We start from the raw sequence: 19,848 nt of genomic DNA on the forward strand, positions 1-19,848 counted from the left end.
GGGTTGCGGAACTTATTTTTTTACTTTTTTCCACGATTAAAATAGTTTGTCCTCGACAGGAAATCGAACCTACAATCGTTGCGTTGACAATCTTTCTACAACTTTAAGTAAGCAGAATTGCGGTTACAGCTGTACAAAAGTTATTGTATAACATAGTATTTATCACACGAGGGACAGAAAGTACCTGCTTCGTTTTAAATACATTTGACAATTTGTGAGAAACTGGTGCTTAACAAGACCCTTTAGTTCATACCCCTTTATATGTACCTATATGAAAAGGGTTTTTTCGATGTTTTGCTTTGAAATTATTATTTTTAACTCGTTGTTATTTGTAAATAAAAATAAGGTTTTTTTTATTGTAAGCTTAAGTTACCTGATAAGCTACTATTAGGAAAGGGTAAGAATATTTTAGTTTGAAGTAACTAGTAAAATAGCTTGCAGAACAAAATAAAAATTATAAATCGATAAAGGTTATATATTTGACTGTAAACGGCAGATTGTGGTTTCGAACCGCACTTGAGAAAATCAAAATATTTAATATTTTTATTTCTTCCCCCTGATGCAGAGTTGAGTTGAGTCGCGTCACTCAATTGCCTTTAGAATTCGGCGGAGAGTGGAGAACGTATAGGTAAACGTATAACCATTTAATTATTAAAAATACAAATAATATTTTCTCAATATTTTTCAGTCGAAAAATTATAAAGAAAATCGGAAACAATATTATTTAATTGTACAGCTGTAACACTTTAAAAGTTAATGAACTTAAAATAAATAAAACGATTCGACATAGCTACGTTTGCTCACGAACCGATCGAATAAATTCTATTGGTCTCACATTGGTTGAATAATATATTTTTTTTTAGCTTCACGCTATATTCTGCATATGGCGGAGTAAGCAGGGGGAGACAGAGTTAAAGAACTCAGCTCCTCACTTTCCGGCGAATTATGGATGTATTGAAAGTTGAATGGCGGTGCTCAATGCCGCGCTTTACCTCGATACCGGAGCAAAGAAAATAAAACATGAAATTTTTCATTTTCTCGAGTAGATAATCACAAGCTTATAGCCATGCGCCACGACTGGCCTTAGACTCAAATTTGAATGAGTCAATGAGAATCAAATTTAAAGGTTCTGTATTAATAATAATTTCGAATTATAATATAAAAGGTCCCTGTCCCCTATTTTAAAGTGATTATTATTTAAAAAGACATTTAAATGAAGCTACCTTATGTAGTAAAAAAAACAAAATAGTCGTCATAAATAAAATTTATATACGGGTTACATATTAAATTAATTATTCAATAAGACATGATTTAAGTACTTATTCTATTTTTAATATTAGTTACTTAAGTCCCAAAGTGAATTTTACGCAAATCATCATAATATTATTGTGGGCGATATATGTTGTATTACGCCAAAACAAATATTTTCATTGTATGCTAACTTGTATTAAAAAAATCAATGCTAAATTATTATGCTACTCTCATACTATACAAAATAAAGTAATTACCAAATTTGAGGTTACTTTTAAATATTTAGACACTACCGTCTTACAATTTATATGTAGTATTTAAATCTACACAATTTTTTTTGTAATAATTATTAGCTATTATCGAATAAATTAGGTAACGTAATTGCCAAAATTATGTCACACTTAAGTATTTAAATAACATTAACTCCAATTGCTTTTGCTGAATAATCAGCACATTCGTTTTAAATAGGCAATTTGTATTGTAATTACTTTGTGTGTAACAAAGAATGATTGTAAATAATTAAAATGACGGTATTCTATAAAACTTTTTAATAGGTATTTTATTGTTTAGTTTGTCCAAAATAGGAGAGAAATATAAGAAAAAAAATCTATATAGGGTAAAAGTAGGCGTAAAATATAATATGTTTTACAGAAAGGCAATCTTTGCTAAGCGAAACAGCGTTATCAGTAGTCACTTATTATCACCAGAAATAAACCTCGCGAGGTCACAGGCAATTAATCACTATAGAAAAATACCCGAACTAAGTCCTAATGCGTTTAATTATAACAAAATACCATGTTTATCAAATTTAAGCACTTGTAACTATCAATGTCGTATTAGATAAGACTATGATTGTAATACCAAGAAGGTAGGACTTCCTTAGGGTGGTTATATCGATGTGTAAGTGCAAAAGAATGGTAACTGACCTGCTATCCTTAACACTGCACGGTCTGCCGGGTCCAGCTGCAGTATGGACAAAGGTTTGTCCTTCGCCCATTCTTTCAAGCTGAAGTCGTTTTCGAATTCCATATTTTTGTCATCCAAAACACGCAATCTCGCCCGAACTCTCGCACATAATTGAATCAGTACCACAACACTAGGGCCGAACACACATTATAATTATAATAAACATAAAACACGAATATTAAACAAAAAGTAAACAAAACGTTACGCTCATTGTAAAATGAAAATCGATAATTGTACAAAACTTGCAAGATACGTCAGCGCGTATCTAGGATTTACAATTAAATCACCACTTTGTGTTACCACGTGAATTGTAATAGGAAGAATATAAAATAATCATCCGAATAGCAAGGGGGACGGAGTAAATAATAAATGGTTTGAGGTTATTTATCAACGGAACGTCATACACCGAGCCGGCGGGCAGACATGATGCGACTGTCTAGTTCTTTGTGGTACCGGCACGTCGCTGCCGTCGCTCAGCTGTTTCCGCGCACGCTCATGCTTTATGTAACTCGACTAAATTAAAACCACACACATTGATCTACTTTATTATACAATTATAGCGTTTTCATTTATTCGGATAGCGTTTGTATGAATTGGTTTGTATGAATTGGTAGTGACATCTATGCAATGAATTTGAAATTAAATGATATCACACAGGTGTCGGTGTGACTAGATTATTCCGTCAGCATTGATATTAATAATTTTTATAATAATTTGAATAAATAAGATAAACTAAAACATAAATTATTCTTGTATCCAAAATTAAATTTTATTTAATACAACACATTTTTAGTCTTTATGTAAATGAAGTTATACTGTAATGTTTTAATCAAAAAATCAACCTTATTTAGATCTTGAAAAAAAATTTTTTTGATTACTTACATAATTATGTTATATTACACGGTTACGGTATATTATATAGATGCACCGTATTAATACATACCGTACCGCAAAAGAAATCAACGTCATAATATATTTTTTCGACTGGTATACCTCGTAACCATAGTAACGTCATTGTCAAACTTCTAATGTTTACATGTTTTTACATTATTTTCATTGCGATTTTATCAAAAAGTATACCTGAAATATGCAATTGAAAGTACTATTTTAAGTCATTTACGAGATATCTTTCGAGTAAAAAATTTTTTCCTATTAATATTACTAAACAACGAAAAAATATCTATGTAACATGAACTCTTATTTTGGGTGCCCTAATTTTAAGTTTTATCAATAAATTTTATCGAACCATAATTTGACCTATATTAGGTGATTTCCTTTGTTTGATATTATGTAAACTTTGCCAGAATATTTGATGTTCTTACCTTTTTTATGTAAAGCTCGTTATGGAGTGCTTTCGCTGGTTTTATATAATTTTTAGTGATATAAGTTGACGATGGGTGATGGCTTAACAAATAAAATATATACAGTGAGTATAATTTGTAAATAATAACATTCTAAAGTTGAACCTCTTTTATTTTCTTAATACTTTTAGAAATTTTATATATTTTTAATAAGACAAAAAATTAAAAACATATTTATAATAAATATCCTACTAATAAAGAAATCAAATAAAAATCGGGCCATCGTGACGTGGGTTCGATTCCTATTTAAAATAAAATCATGAATTTTATTTTCATTTCCTCTCTCTGGTGTATAAACACAGCATTGAGTTCCACTAAAAAAACAATGTCTCAAAAATTGAGTCGAAAGTAGGGAATAAAATGTCTTAACACTAGGTTCTCTCTGACTACCCTGCTATGTGCAGGGTATATCATGAAAAGTGTAAATAACATGTTGATATTTAAATTTAATACTTCATTATATATTTACAGCCTATGTATAGCCATATATCTAAGAAATCGACTAAGAAAAGTCAACCACACTTAACATTCAGTGGTAACTTTACCCATAGCCACCGTCTTTACAATATATCGTCATCTGATCGAGATAGCTTAAGACAGGATATATTAAATACTGTTATGAAGAAAACAGAGTCTATTATGCAGGAACATGACACTAATAATACTTATGAGGATCCTACAGATATTGGTAATAATTTTATTTTCATATACTTTGCTCAATTTTAGATTTAGCTCTTGATTGGATTTCTTGACTTATATTCTGTCATTCAAATTAATTTAAATATCTTTTTAAATATTTTCATTTATTTAAATATCTTCACATGTGAAAATATTTGATATGAAACGTAATAGTGGTAGAACTTACAGTTCCATGAGAAACAAATGTTCCTAAAAATCAAAATTTTAGATTAAAGAACCTCCATTAAAATAGGCTTACAGTTTATTTTTTCGAGGTAGAAATAAGACTTCTCACAAATGTAATATTTGGCTTTTATTATATTTATAACTATCATTTATAATTATTTTTATTTACATGTGGGCATAAGAGTGCGACTATAACCGCGACAGGTTGTGGATTCGATTCTCACTTGAGTAAAAATAATATTTTATATTTTCATTTTTTTGCTAGTGAACGAAAGTGTTTAATGGGAATAGAGTGTCTGAACCTTAGGTTTTATTTCCTTTTTTAAAATATAAAGTGCATGGTTAACTTCCGCTATTTGATACGTCGTAAATTTGGGCGGAAAGTGGAGAATACAATGTCTTTTTACGTAAAGTTGTTCATAAAAAAAAATATAATTAAAATTTCAGTTGAAAAACCACCAAAGCCGCCTAGAAAAAGAAATTTAGCAATGTCGTCTTCTAGTAATAAGGAAGATAAAATACTCCAAAAGCAAAAGAGAAAATTATCAAAAAAATATGAAAGTTTAGTGACAGCATTGATGGATAAATGTGAAGAAAATGCGCTTGCGGTAAGTTTATATTAAAATAAATATTTATATTATTTTGATATTTTCAATATTACTTATTAAAGTAAAATTTAAAATTAGAATTATTTATTAATTCTTACTATAGAAATAAGAAATAATACAGCATTTAATCATAGAACTAATTATAAATTTTATATTTTTTTTATATATATTAATTCTTAGATTTCCGAAAAAGATTCACAAATAAGAAAACTAAAAGATAAACTAAAAACAGTATTGGAGTATAATAGATTATTTGCAAATGAAAATGATAGACTCAAAGATCAATATACATCTTTAGCTAAATATGTAGAAGAATGTAAAACTGTTATAAGAGAGGAAAAAGAAAGGAATTTAGAACTTGATAAGAAAATAAAGAAGTTAGATGAGAAGATTAAACATTATGAAATACCTGATAAAGGTTTGTTATTTTTGGTTTAAGATGATGAATGAATGAATGAAAAAATTAATTTTCATTGACTTTTAAAAAGCAGAAAGAAAAAAGAATTATTTCACACAATTTTATTAATCTACCTCAACCAGAAATCAAACTAATTATTCCACAGAACAATCAACAACCATCCCTTTAGTGGAAGTATGTATGAACTGCAGCAGTCGTCAAATAGTGCTGAATCAAGTTAGAGAACAGAATTTAAGATTGCAAAGGGATATGCAAGCTATGAAAGACGTTTTATATAGGTAAGTTTAAAAATTTTCACATTTTATTTCCTATGATCTCTCTTTATATTTCCTATGATCTCTGACTTTAAGCGCGACGGTTGTGGGTTCGATTCTAATTCGGGGAACTGTATTTTTTATTTCCTCGTTTTAATCATAACACTAAGAGCGCCTTTGAATTACGCTGCTTAACACGCAATATCTCGAAAATAGAACGGAAAGTACTCACTTTCTGCGTGTTATGGTGTAACAGAGTGTCTCTACACTAGGCCCTCTCTGTATACCTACTCTGCATGAAGATAAAAATTGTATAGTTCAATGGCAGTGCTATTCTCATATTCGATTTCTGCTAAGGGGAATTAAATATTTAATGTTTTCATTTCCTCATTTTTTCTGGTAACTAGACAAAAGTGCGGTGTAGAATTGCGCCACTCAACCAGCGATGTCTGTAAATTCTCCAATAATGAAAAAAAGCATAATTAATTTGTATATTACAGATTAAACGTCCAATTATCTAGATACCAAGAACGGTTACGTAATAATGCACCAACATTATCAGCGGAGGGTACGGTGTTCAAACCGAGTGAAAAGTATGAAGCATTTGATTCTATATTAACATCAAGCCTTGGACAAAGACAAGGTAATGTTTTTTTTTAGCTTCACGCTGTATCCCGCATATAGGAGGGTGGGTAGGCAGAGGGGACCTAAACTATTCACCGAAATTTCGAGACATTGTGTATTGAGTGGCGGAACTCAACACCGTCTCTGTGTCATTCCCTCGAGTGAAAATTGAATACACTTTAGTAATAGTTGTAATTTTCTAATTATTTTTCAGAATTAAATGAAGATGGCGGAAACACGAAGTCAGAAGATGGCTCTCACACTGAAAGAGTGGTTGATCTGTCAGGGCTGTTAAGTGCTCAAGCGTTAGGTATTTATGGTTATTTAAGCTTCAGTACATTCCCAAATATCTATAAAACTTTAGAGATCATATGTTTTAAGATCTTTACGCTGCTTGCTTTTTATCGATGAACTCTTAAATTAAAGCGGTATTGCCTTTTGCGAAATACGGTTTTCACTTATTAGTGACAGTTAATTAGTTTAAGATGTGCAGAAAGTAAGAAAACTTCAATTTTAATAGTTACTAAAAACAAATGTGATTTAAAATATTTTTAAGACCTAAATAATTGACTACGAGAATCTTACTACTCGCAGTTGTTTTATATTTATACTTAATTTGGATTTTTTATTGATGACCGAAACTATGGCTGTAACAAGATTTTTTGGTGGCTACTAGTCTCGCGGGAAAAGCTGCAAACGGAACATATTCATTTTCTAATCTGTTATTATATCAAACAATTTTATGTAGGTATATTATATTTCATATGTAATATTTCAAGCACAGTAACATTTTTATTGCAGCTCCATTATTCGACGCCTACCAAGACAATTTACAAGAAAAAGACAAGTTAATACTAGATTATGAAAAACAGTTTGAGAACATAAACAAGAAATCGAAACAAATTGTCGAAGAGAACAAATGTTTAACTGACAAACTCAATGTACTAGAAGATGAAATGGCGGGAGTGAGACAGAAATACAAGAAAATAATAGTAGAGAAAGAGACAAATGACATTGAGAGAGCTACGTTGTTAGAAAGAGCCGAACGGGCTGAGTTTAAATTGAAGGAAGTTTATGAATTGTATGAAGGGAAAAGTAAGAATAATGTTTTTTGTTTTCCTAATATTTTGTGAAAACACCGTTTTGGTGCATGGGCATGAGCGTGTGACTGTAAAAGCGACGTTTGTGGGTTCGATTCCTCCTCGAGGGAATGTAATATTAACTATTTAAATTTTCTCGCATTTCAAGTTGGTTCCTTTTTTCTGCACTTTAACCTTTTTCACCTTTTTGCACAAATTTCGAGATAGAGCATGATGAGTGGATGGAATTCAACGTCGCGCTTTGTCTTATTACTGTTTTGGCAATAAGACAAAGCGCAACGAAAGCGAGGAAATTGAAATAATATATTTCTCTGCGCCACGACAGTCCTTTTATTTATTTTTTAATTAACAGTGGCAGCAATGCTCCGGGACTATGAAACGGTACACAGAGAATATTTCACTGTGAAATCGGCCTTAGAGGCGTCTACGGGTAAAATGGCGGCGTTGGACGCTTTGCGTGTTTCAACTGTGCCGGCGGACCTGCATGAACGTAGATTGGATGATTGTAAACGGTATTATTTCTTAGTTTTGAATACATTTTTTATAAATGTTGGGGCTTACGGGCCTTTGCCCTGTGGACCCGTATTATCTAGCTATTATTTGTGGCTTCGTCCTTGTGGACACATATTCAAAGTCAGGAAAGTAATTCTGACCGCAAGAACGCTTTTCTCGATAAATTGGCCTTCCAACACAAAAAGTATTGTTCAATTTGAACAAATCAAGGTCAATTGTAGCTCAGGGGCTCAAGGATGCGACTCTAAACACTATAGAGGTTGTAGACAGAGTGTCTTAATAATACATTTAAAGGTTCCCTCTACCTACTCTGAATTGAATTGAATTCTTGATATATGGCGTTTCGAGCGTGCCGGTTGAGCACAATTCATTTCGCCAATGTCACGTTGTATTACCTACTCTGTTATTTGTGGGATACAGTGTCAAGTTAACAAACAATTGAGCTTGTAACTCCTCGAGATTAGCGCGTTTAACAAAACGGCCTTATCAGCTTTGTGCTATTAGTATATTTTTTTTATTTCTTGTAATGTTTTATTATTATGTTCTTCCACACGTTTTGATATCATTTTTGTTGTGTGGTAAAGTGTCAAGTTTTGGAATCATCAACTTTCTCTTAAAGAAAAGGCCTATTTTTTATACGTTGTTTTTATGCACAACAATGTAATTTGAACAAATTGTCATTTTTATTTCTGGAAAAGTTCTAAATAATCTCAAACAAGAATTGAGCTCCTATTATGTTGCAATATAATATGATTTTATAATTCTTAAAGGCTACTAGAAGAGCTAAAACACCAATATTCAATGGATTCGGAACGTAAAAACGAGCAAATAAAGAAATTGGAAGAAGAATTAAATAAATCAGATGAGAAGTATAAGAAAATGAGTCAAGAACAAGAGGCTGTTAAAGAAGAATTAAGGGTCGCTTTAAAAAATGTCAGGTAGATGTCTAAAGTAACTTAATATTGTCTCGTATTGAAAAATACTTTAGAGAATAAATTTATTGTATATCAATTTATATTATTTTCAAAATTTTCTATAGTTATCGTCGTAATGGTTAAAATAATAAGTGTATATATACTTTACTTATGAAAAGTTACATTCGGTACCTAAAGCGCTGTATTTACGGTCTAGGTAAATAAGGCGCGCTTTGACTTTGACTTTTATTTAACTTTGACAACAGTCTGCAAAAGTTGCTGATGATATAAACCTAATATGGAAGTTTTGTTTCGTTTTGGCGTGTTTAATTTTTCCATAGAGTATAACATAAGCATTTTTCGCAGATTATACAGAAAAGCAGCGGTAGTATTCCGACATAGAGCTCGATCAGCCGCCGCGAGGGCGACACGGGCGAGAAGAAAGAAAACGCAAAGTGAACCATTACGCAAAGCTTTGGAAGCTTTGGAGAGGATTAAAGTGGAAATTAAGGTAAGTTGTTTGATTGTTTGAAGGATTTGTTGACGGACGCTGTATCCTGAATATAGCAGAGAAGACAAATGGTACCTAGTGTTAAGACACTCCGTTTCCCGTTCTATGCCAAATTTTATTGGTATTACGTTTTTAACATATTCTTCCAATTTTTCTACGACTGAGCTCTCGAATTGTGTTTGGTAAGCGTGGAGAACCATCTTTACATTATGTTTCCTCTTCCGAGCCAGAATTCCAGAATTCCAGAAAAAATCGTGAAGTATTTTTTCTTCTAATATAAAATTCTTCCCATTACCTTAGGCAGTAAAATCCCGAGCTCACACCTCCCTAGAGGAGTTAGAGCGTCGTATAATAGAGCAGGAGCGCCGTGCCGCGCACGCGCACACAGAGTACCGCCGGGAGCTGGAAAGAGCTTCACTAGCTTTGGAACATAAAGAGGCAATTATAAGGAGTCTTATTGATAAAGTAGCTGATGTTGAGGAAGTTAGGTAAGAAATTTTCATATACTTAGAGCGTATTTTTTATTTTTCGTCAAGAATTTTATGAAAGTCATACATGCTGAACGATTAATGTGTTGAAGAATACTACTTAAATTAAACATTTCATTGCAGACTAAGTCAAACAAATACGCATCGTCTTCAAGGTATATTATCAGACTCGTCGGATAAATCTCCCAAGAATATAGACAAAAGGGAAAGTAGTAATGTGAAGTTAGTTCCAGGACCTGGTGGCTACTACCAGGAGAAAGATAAACGGAAGAAATAAAATATTTATTAAACTTTAATATAAATAGTTATGGGTTTAAAAAAAAGCGTAACTTAACGTTGGTTGTGGGATTGAATCAATTTAGTACATTTTGCCTGTAAAAAATAAATACATGCATGTATGAAGATGATATGAATTAGAAATGTGGTTAGAAATTTGACAGAAAATAACAGTTAAAAAAATATATAAAAACACGTTGATTCACGCATGTCTTTAATTAAAATATTATTTTCTTTTCAACGAAATTCTTAAATAGTGACATAAAGTAAATAGTTGAATAGAAAATAATTTTAAATTTCTTTTGTTATTCATCAGAAATGAAATAGTCACGACACAAAATATTTCATGCGCGAGATAAACACGAAAACTGGAATAAAGATAACATTTTGGACATAAAATGTGTGTTACAAAGTCAGTCCTATTGCTTGTTTATTGTTTTCTTGAGAGCATTAAAACTATATAAAAATGCAAGATTTTAAATTACAAATTTTAATAATATTTTATACCACAATGATTCTATTCGTAGTCCGCTATCGACACTCCATTGCATGGCTCCTCGCCTTTTATCTTATGTTATGTATTTTAATTTTTTTTAGTTCCCCACAGGATCCCGCCCAATGCAGTATAGGCAGAGGAAACTTAGTGTTAGGACACTTCCTTCTCATTAAGATACTTTTGTTCCCTACTTTCCGCCAAATTCTCGAGGCATTTCGTGGTGTGTGGCGGAATTCAACGCCGTGCTTTGCTTCGTACCTGAGCGAGGAAATTAAAACATTAAATACATAATTCCCCTAGTGGCAATCGAACCCACAACCATCATCTTTACAGTTGCACGCTCGTAGCCATGCGCCACTGTTTCCTCAACTTACACACTTATTATAATTATGATGCAATTTTATCACACTAAATGAAAATTTTAATTGTTTCCTCGTAAACTGAATAAGGAGATGACTATCTTGATTTTATGATATAATTAATATTTTCAATAAATTATGATACTATTCTGTAATATTATTTTATCTTATCTTTTATATGAATATCGTATACGATAATGGTTGGTCTAATACAAAAAAATAAATGTTTTTATAGCAGGCGATTTGTCTTCCTAGTTTTATGTTATGAAAGGGCGATAAAAAAAGGAAAAAAATAACTATTTAGCTTATTCAAAAATGTAACCACTGCCAGAAATATAAATTAATCCTTAATTTTACATATATTAGAAGAAACTATTAATAAGCTATCTTCTACTTAATTAATTGTAATTTAATTATAGGAAATTACGTATTTACTTTTGTTATATTATTATTGATATTATTTTGTAAAAGTTACAATAAAATTACTCATATCAATATATCGTGTTTTATATTTTTCCCCCAAAAATATATAGCGGAGTAAGTAAAGAGAACCTAGTGCTAAAACACTACTTTCCCCACTTTGCTCTGAATTTTCGAGACATTGTGTGCCGATATTGCTGGTTGACCGAACTCAACGCGTTGCTTTTTCTTCTTGTCACAACGAGGAAATAAAAATATTTATCCCCCGAATTGGAATGGCACCCACAACCATCGCGCTTACAGTCAGGCAATGTGCCGCTGTGCAACGATGCCCTCGGCCGTATATAGTTTATGTATTAAATAAATATAAGTTTATCTCGGCATACTTTATTTATAAAATAAACATATTTTTTATCAATGTACAAATTAATATTTAAGAAAAGAAATACAATATTTGTGAAGGTTTTTCCTGAATTTTTATATGTCTAGGTTATAAAGCATGTCTAGGTCATTGGTTACCGTCCATAACTTTTACTAATGATAAAATGAGCTGAAAAAAATAAGAAAAATCTGTTACTAAAAGATCCAAGTCAAGTCCTCCTGGAAAATAAGATAATATCTTAAGATATGCCTATAGTAATGTTAGACATAACGTAACTCAGTAGTAGTTATTCAGTTTTGACACATTTTCAAAAGCTCATTGGCACGCCCACATTTGCAAGAAAAATATTAGGAAAAACAGAGTTATAATTGGGTATTTAAACTATATACATGCGTTTACGATGTTTTCAGGTTAGCGCTTGTTTATCAGTCTAATATAAACAGTAAATACTCACGTAGACCTAATTGTTTAAAAACAATAACTAAAATACTAGAGAAGCAAGAAAGGGAAACGTGATGCTAACCGTAAAATTATGTAAAATGACAACATAGGACATATGTAATTTCATTCATTTATTATAAATGGATAACAAAATATATACTAACATTAATATAGTATAGGTACCTACTTGTTAGTGTATTTTATTAACAGCTTCCCGCTGTATGTTTATATAGCGGCGTTGGCAAAGGGCTTATAAAATATATTTATTTCGTTGAAATACAATTTAATAGCTACAATAAATTTTTCATGACATTGAAACCATTGTGGTGCAGTAAGACACCGTCTCACTTCAAATGGTTGTGCAATAGAATCCAGCTCTGGTAAGACAGGAAAATAATTATTTTCATTTTTTTTTTAGCTTATTTTTTTTTTATTTTATTCCACGTAAAACAGGGTAAGCCGAAAGAACTTAGAACTAACTCCGTTGGACCCTTCCTGCCAGTATTCAAGAAGTTGTATTATTAACGGAACTTAACACCGCATAAACGATATATTTATTTTACTTATAATTAAGGAGGAGGTAACCAAGCCCTGTAGGCTTGGCACTTATTCAGATTTAAATAGATTTTATCGAAATGGTCAATGACCTACCCATATTGTTAATATTGAATTTGGCTTTATCAGTATTAATTTAATTTAAGAAATGATTTTCAAGCTAATCATTAGTATATATACCCACATAGGTCACAGAGGGAATTTGCAGATTTCATCGAAACTGTTGAAGTCGCCCTTGGCCCGTATGTCATTGCACTTAGATAATAGTTTTCAATACATTCGTTTAATCATTATTAATGATTTTTTTAAAGTTAAAAAAAATTGTATTTAAGATAATTTAAGTTTAAAAATTAGATCATGGACGACTCCTTTATACCTAATGTCGAAATAATATTTTATAATATTTTTTTTTGAGAAATCAAGGGACCCATGTGAGTACCTATGTATATGGTTTGAATTTCAACTTCACAGACAGACAGACGGACGGACAACAAAGTGATTTTATAAGGATCCCTTTTTGTTCTTAAAAGGCACGGAAACCTAAAAACTACGTAACATGGATCCAATTACAATATACATTTATACAATGATATAAATGCATAATTAATTATAATCAATTTAATCATCTATCTGTAACAATTACAGTGTGAATTAACACAAAAATATTCGCTCGAACTCTTATCTTTCACGACAGTGCACTAAATATCCGTCATTTTCCACGATGTGTCTATTTAATTTGAATATTTACCTTATTACGTGCAGATAAACACAATTTTCATTTGTAACATTTACGTTTTTACGTCACTTTTCTCTTAGATTTAGCTAGAAATAAGGTTTTATGATGTTAACTGGCGCTTCTTTTCAGTTGTATTACCCTTATACCAGTGTTTTATACGTGCATGACTGATTTAATATTAACTCGTATTTTCTAAGAGTTTTAGCGGGAAAATAAAGTTTTTATTTATTTTTTTAATTATACAGAAAAAAAATAAGTGTAAGAGATAATTAGAGCACAGTTTAAAAACATGTTATTTTTGTCAATTATAAAATGTAAAAAGTTAATTTGCGTGAAATATGTTATCTTTCATTAATTATTTACTTTCGTCAGTATTTATATAAATAAATATATATTTTGTTAGTACAAGTGTTACTAAGTAATTATATTGTCATGGTAATATCTTACATGGTGGCTTATCATATTTTTTAACATCGATATTTAATACAAAATAATACTATTTCCGAATCCAGCCAGCGAGTTGGTCCTGAAAACAGTGAGTTATGCTTGTTTACAATAAGAAAAAAAAAAAAAAAAATTACTATAGTAATTATATGTGGATAACATTTGATATTACTCAGATCAAATTATTATTTTATATAACTATTCATGAAAAAAAAACAATAAAAAAAATAATAAAGCTAAAGGAACAATTAAGTTTTATTAATAGCTGTATTCCGAAACTCTTTAACTTTTTTAAAAGGAATATTTTTCATGTATCCCGCACCCCACACAGCTGGGTAGGTAGAGGGAACCTAGTGTTAAGACACTCCATTCTCTATTTTCCGCCAAATTTGCTTATAATATGCTTTCCTCGGGTGGAAATCGAATGTAAAAAAGTTTACGTGTTTTTTTTTTAATACATATATTTTCGTACATTGCAATATTTATAAGATTTTTCTCTTTGATATTAAAAATTTTGGAGTGGGTACAAGACTATTCTGAAGTGGGCCTTGCTCACGCGGATGAAAGGTCCTACAAGTGCATAGAACAGTCTCTTCAAGACATCCATCGATGTCAAATGTCTTATGTCTTTACCAGTTTTTGCAACTCTGTTTCTCAATTTTTTAAATTCATATTTTATCGGTTTTGTTACAAGTTTATTCTGGTTTAAAAAATATATTTTATATTACCTAAACGTATAATAAAAATAAAATTGATTGCTGTCTCTTTATGGAAGACAGAGGGCATTTATTGTGTTTGATTGATAATTCAAAACAAAGTTTTTTATTTTTTTTTCGTTTTTTAATTTTTTTTCTATTTTTCGAAGTCGGTTTATAATTGCATTATTTACTTTATTTGCTGATGTCATTTTTGCTGTAACGTTAGGTTGACTTTCTAGACCACCCTATCAGTATAAATATTTGCATAATTGTAAAAATTGATAATCGGAAATAATCAGACGACTATAAAACTTAATTTAAAAAAATTGTATATTTAATGTGAAAGTAGCCATTAAATATCTAAGACCTGTGATAGTTTTTTGATGTTTTTATAACAATTGGATAATAATATAAATATACTTAATTGCTCTTTTATCTCTTATCAGTTGTCTAGTAGATTATCTGATTAACCGATTATTTTGAATTTTCAATTCTTAAACGTAGTGAAAATTGTAAGTTTCCTCATAATGTACGTTGAAATTGCTTCACGGTTATTTAATTTTAAAAAATCCATGTTACTTTATGCTAATGGTGGATATATATAATAGTGTATTCCTTTGTTCCTTGCGAAGCTCTTTGTATTTTTATTGATAAATGAATTTTATACATTTTCATTGTTTTTCATTACGTATAAAAAGATACAATTTGTTTATTTGTATATGTTATTAAAATATCTTAAATTATTTTCAGATGTACGTAGATGTCATTTTAATAGTTTTGCTCGCAGGGTATTCTGCAGCGCAAGATCCAGGCTGTGACTACGTACAGAACGTAAGTTTAACTTTAAATATATTTGCACTCTCCATATATCCACTTGAGGCCAGTCGTAACGCAAGGTGCAACTGTAAAAGCAGCAGGTTCTGGGTTCGATGTCCATTCGAGTAATTAATTTTTTTTTTTTTCATTTTGTCGCTCAGATATAGCAAGGCGGAGTGTCTTATCACTAAGTTTACGGACCGCTCTTCACTGCTATGTGCAGAACATACAGTGTAAATCTAAAAAACACAATGTCCATACATATTAAGATTAATATTTTAGACTAAATTTCTTATTTTTATGTATGTTTTGTTTTCCAGGTCCAGTCAGATCAGACATATTACATATACAACCAGAACTACCCAAACAGTTACACTCCAGGCTCGCAGTGCAGGTGGATAGCCACATGTCCTGTAGGGACCAACTGTAGACTTGACTGCAATGAGGTTAATTTGCCAGAGGTAAAATATCTTTAACTTTACTATTCTTTTGTTATCTACAACATGATTGTGGTTCAGTTTCTATTGGGGTATCACACCCATTTTTGAAAATTTACTAAATTCTTCAAGCTCGGAATATATCCAGGTCAAATAACTTGACATTCCGTAATCATACTCTGCGACATATATATTTAATCTATACTAATATAATAAAGCGGAAGAGTTTGTTTGTTTGTTTGTTTGTTTGTTTGTTGGTTTGTTTGTTTGAACGCTAAGATCTCTGGATCTACTGGTCTGATTTACTATGTTTTTGTTTTGTATGAAAGCTGCATTCTTCAGAAGTGCTATAGGTTATATAACATTACATTACACATATATACTAATAAATTAAAATACTTTCTAATTTGACATGCAATTTATTCTGCCATGTTAATAACAACCGTCGTCGCTACGCGACCGCGTTCGTTACCGCGTCATCTTGATATTCATCCTTATGAAAATAAATATAATAGTCACTTTTAGCATTTCATCTAGATTGAAATTATATTTCTATAGAAATTATATTCTTATATTTCAAGCAGGCGTAGCCGCGTCCGGGTCCGCTAGTTATAAATATAAAGAAAACAAAATTTAGTCGTTAACTTATAAAGATAAACTAAAACTCTAACAATTATATGTATTTCTCTCATTAGACTCCATCATGCTCTGGGGATCGTCTCTTGATATCTCGCACGGGGGACCCTCAGTTAACTTCATCTGAATACTACTGCGGCCGAGGCTCTGTATCTGCAGTGTCTGTGGGGCGGACTATAAGTGTTGGTGAGTAGGTATTTTCTGTCTAAACTATTTTGCATATACAATGGAATATTTTTTTTTTTGAGCTTCACGCGGTATCCCTGCAGGATAGGCTGCAGGATATGCGGAACTCAACGCCGCGCTTTGCCTCGTTACTAAAGGGAGAAAAATGTCAAATATTTTATTTTCTGGAATGGGAACTGGAACCGTTTCCATAAATAATCTTATAATATTCAATTTCAGTGCCAATGTAAAACTCATTTTCAATAACCTTAAAAGTTTTAGGTACATTAATAAATATTTACTTTTTTTTTCAGGGTTAATAACGTCAAAATACAGTACAGGAGGCAAATTCTTATGCCAACTGTACGCGCAAAAGGATGCGTCGGGCAGTTCATGTTCGTGCGGATATTCGAGAAGTGTGAGTAGTTAGGAAAAATGTTGTTATTCTAATAGAGCAGACAACAAAGCCATTACTAAAAAACTACAAATTGTAGTTACTTATTTTTTAAATTTAAAAATAAAATTTAATTATTTATGTGCTCCTAAGAATTAAGGAGTCCCGTAAACTACGCAAACTCTCGTCACACTATCCTTGAAGTATCCTTTCCAATAAAAAAAAATCCTCAAAATCGGTCGGGCACAAGGGTGTGACTGTAACGCGACGGTTGTGGATTCGATCCTTTTTCGGGAGAATGAATTGTTATTGATTAATATTTTCACCTCTTCGCGTTGGCATTAAGACAAAAAGCGCCTCTCAATACGCCATGCGTCGAAAAATTCAGCGGAAAGTGGGAATCGGAGTGTCCTAACACTATCCCTTCGCTCTTTTTAACACTATCGGTTCTCTCTGCCTACCCTGCTGTATCCCGGATACACGCTAAATTAAAATATTTTAAGGATCGAATCGTTGGCGGTGAAGAAACAAAGCCGAACGAGTTCCCTATGATGGCCGGCATAGTGTACGTGGAGGAGAGCGCTATCAAATGTGGAGCTGTCATCATTTCTAAGTACTACGTCCTGACTGCCGCCCATTGCGTGAAAGGGAAATCTCTTAACCAAATTGGAGTTATTGTAGGCGAACACGATATAAGCAGTGGAAGTACGTATCTCACTTTTGCTTTAGGATAAGCTTACGATAATCTCGAACTCAGAAATGATAATTGGTGTTTAATTTTAAGTGACATTGAATCTACTTAGTTTTCATTTTGTGTTATGGAAATGTGTATATTTTAAATACATTTATATTTGTGTAAGTGAACAACGAACCCACCATTCGTTTTAATTTTTTTTAATTAGAATTATTTACTTTATATAAATAATTATGTAAATCTATAACTTCCGTTACAGATGATTCCCCTGCAACACAACTTTTTAGAGTGCAATGGTATAAAGCACACCCGGACTTCACAACGTAAGTTTTATAATTAATTAATTTATGTTTTTTACAGTTTCATACTTCAAAACAAAGAAAACGGAATTCGTATACGATCGCTTTGTTGTCCACTTTTCTGTATGTTGCCTTTTTTCACATTTACTCTATGTAGCATGTACGGCAGAGGGAATGTAGTGTTAAGACACTTCATCCTAATTAAACATAAAAGTAGTAAGATCTTGTAAATCGTGTAAAAAATGGAAAACGAACCATTAGGGTCCTCTCTATACTGCTATACGCAAGATACATACATCATACAGAGAAAGATGTATGTATAAATACACCAATTACAATTTCAGCATTTGTTTTGTTCTTTTGCACTTGGGAAGTGCAGGGGAACTCTAAGTGTTGATTTCTCAAAATATCTACGAAAACGTCTAAAAACAATTGTATATGTTATAAATATACATTGTAATACCTATTTTATTTCAGAGTCAATTACGATGACGATATAGCTGTGGTAAAAATTCTCGGTGAAATAGTGTTCTCATCTCTCGTCGGGCCTGTCTGTCTACCTTTCAAATTTAGGAATAATGATTTAACTGGCGCTGTGGTCACTATTTTAGGTAAATCGATAACTTCAATAAACTTTTACATTGTATCGGTATTTATTTCTATAGAAACGTAACAATTGTGTAGATACATTTTTATTGTGTTTTTTGATTTAGTTTTTAAACATATTTTTTTATACAAAAACTTAAATAACCATAAAAATTATTTATAAAAATAAGATTTTTCGTCTTGTATTAGTATTTTAGATACTCCTTAGTGTTGTAAGCTTTTATTAAAATATTAAAGAACTATTTCACATATTAATTACAATATAAATTTAAATCTAGACGTAAAAAAATATATATTAATCTAGTTTTAAAATTTATTTGCTTCCAGGCTGGGGAACCCTATTTCCCGGTGGAGCAACATCGAACGTTCTCCGAAAGGTCAATGTGAATGTCATCAGTCAAGCGGCCTGTCGTAAAGACATCAGTACTGTGACGCCGCGTCAGATCTGCACTTACGCGAGAGGGAAAGATGCCTGTCAGGTAAAAAAATCAGCTTCACGCTGTATCCCGCACATAGCGTGATATGCAGAGGGAACCTAGTGTTAAGTAACACTCCCCACTTTCCGCCGAATGCTGAATTCTGGAGGCATTGCATGTTGAGTGGCGGAACTCAACGTCGCGCTTTGCCTCGACACCAGAGCGACGAAATGGAAACATAAATTAAAATGAGGTACGTGTAACGCTAGGTGCCCAGGTTCCTTTTGCCTATCCTGTTATCCTGAATCTGTCTGTCCGTTTTATCTTACAATTTTGATTTGTCTTTCTTGACTAACTGACCCTTACGCTGCGCTGCCCAGGAAAATAAAAATATAAAATACAAACACTACAATGGTAAAACGAAGCAAGAGAGTCTACCCACGCGCAAAACAGGAAAATATACAATAACAGAAAAAGTTTATATTTTCACATATTCTCATTGGAATTTCTTGTTTCAGGATGACTCTGGAGGTCCTCTTTTGTATACAGATCCGTCAAACGGCTTACTCTACCACGTCGGAATAGTGAGTTACGGCAAGTTCTGCGCGTCGACCACTCCCGGTGTTAACACTCGTATAACCGCTTTACTGGACTGGATTTTAACCAACGCCCCCGATGATTATTGCCAAAAATAAATTTATTATAT

The 19,848-nt window shown here is 31.8% G+C and overlaps 3 protein-coding genes across 4 annotated transcripts in view; 2 read left to right on the forward strand and 1 right to left on the reverse strand.

Annotated features, from left to right (window-relative positions):
* Positions 1 to 2,617, reverse strand: part of shot (dystonin-like protein short stop) — a 239,974-nt gene extending 237,357 nt beyond the window's left edge. Inside the window, exon 1 of the mRNA XM_085194381.1 lies at positions 2,178 to 2,617. Coding sequence (XP_085050507.1) covers positions 2,178 to 2,280 — 103 coding nt within the window. The 5' untranslated portion in view covers positions 2,281 to 2,617. The remainder of the gene's footprint in view (positions 1 to 2,177) is intronic.
* Positions 2,618 to 3,235: 618 nt separating this feature from the next.
* On the forward strand, positions 3,236 to 11,483 carry Cep89 (Centrosomal protein 89kDa). The gene is made up of 13 exons (XM_085194889.1): positions 3,236 to 3,643; positions 4,050 to 4,266; positions 4,890 to 5,050; positions 5,231 to 5,468; positions 5,614 to 5,746; positions 6,223 to 6,365; positions 6,561 to 6,656; positions 7,148 to 7,441; positions 7,799 to 7,958; positions 8,730 to 8,897; positions 9,240 to 9,384; positions 9,685 to 9,872; positions 9,996 to 11,483. The coding sequence occupies exons 1-13, from the start codon at positions 3,611 to 3,613 to the stop codon at positions 10,147 to 10,149; spliced, it is 2,130 nt and encodes a 709-aa protein (XP_085051015.1). The 5' UTR covers positions 3,236 to 3,610; the 3' UTR covers positions 10,150 to 11,483.
* Positions 11,484 to 13,914: 2,431 nt separating this feature from the next.
* Positions 13,915 to 19,848, forward strand: LOC146533374 (venom serine protease 34-like). 2 transcript variants are annotated; one of them, XM_085194112.1, is made up of 10 exons: positions 13,915 to 14,072; positions 15,430 to 15,510; positions 15,816 to 15,956; positions 16,628 to 16,754; positions 17,048 to 17,151; positions 17,631 to 17,832; positions 18,081 to 18,144; positions 18,598 to 18,731; positions 19,054 to 19,205; positions 19,661 to 19,848. In XM_085194112.1, exons 2-10 carry the CDS (start codon positions 15,430 to 15,432, stop codon positions 19,835 to 19,837), a joined length of 1,182 nt encoding a protein of 393 aa, XP_085050238.1. In that variant the 5' UTR covers positions 13,915 to 14,072; the 3' UTR covers positions 19,838 to 19,848. The 2 variants fall into 2 exon arrangements, with proteins under 2 accessions (XP_085050238.1, XP_085050240.1); XM_085194114.1 differs by lacking the exon at positions 13,915 to 14,072 and adding an exon at positions 15,186 to 15,208.

The sequence above is a fragment of the Heliconius melpomene genome, chromosome 12 (genome assembly GCF_056956725.1).
Source record: "Heliconius melpomene rosina isolate 202511_hmr_F chromosome 12, ASM5695672v1, whole genome shotgun sequence".
NCBI classification, from domain to species: Eukaryota; Metazoa; Arthropoda; class Insecta; order Lepidoptera; family Nymphalidae; genus Heliconius; species Heliconius melpomene.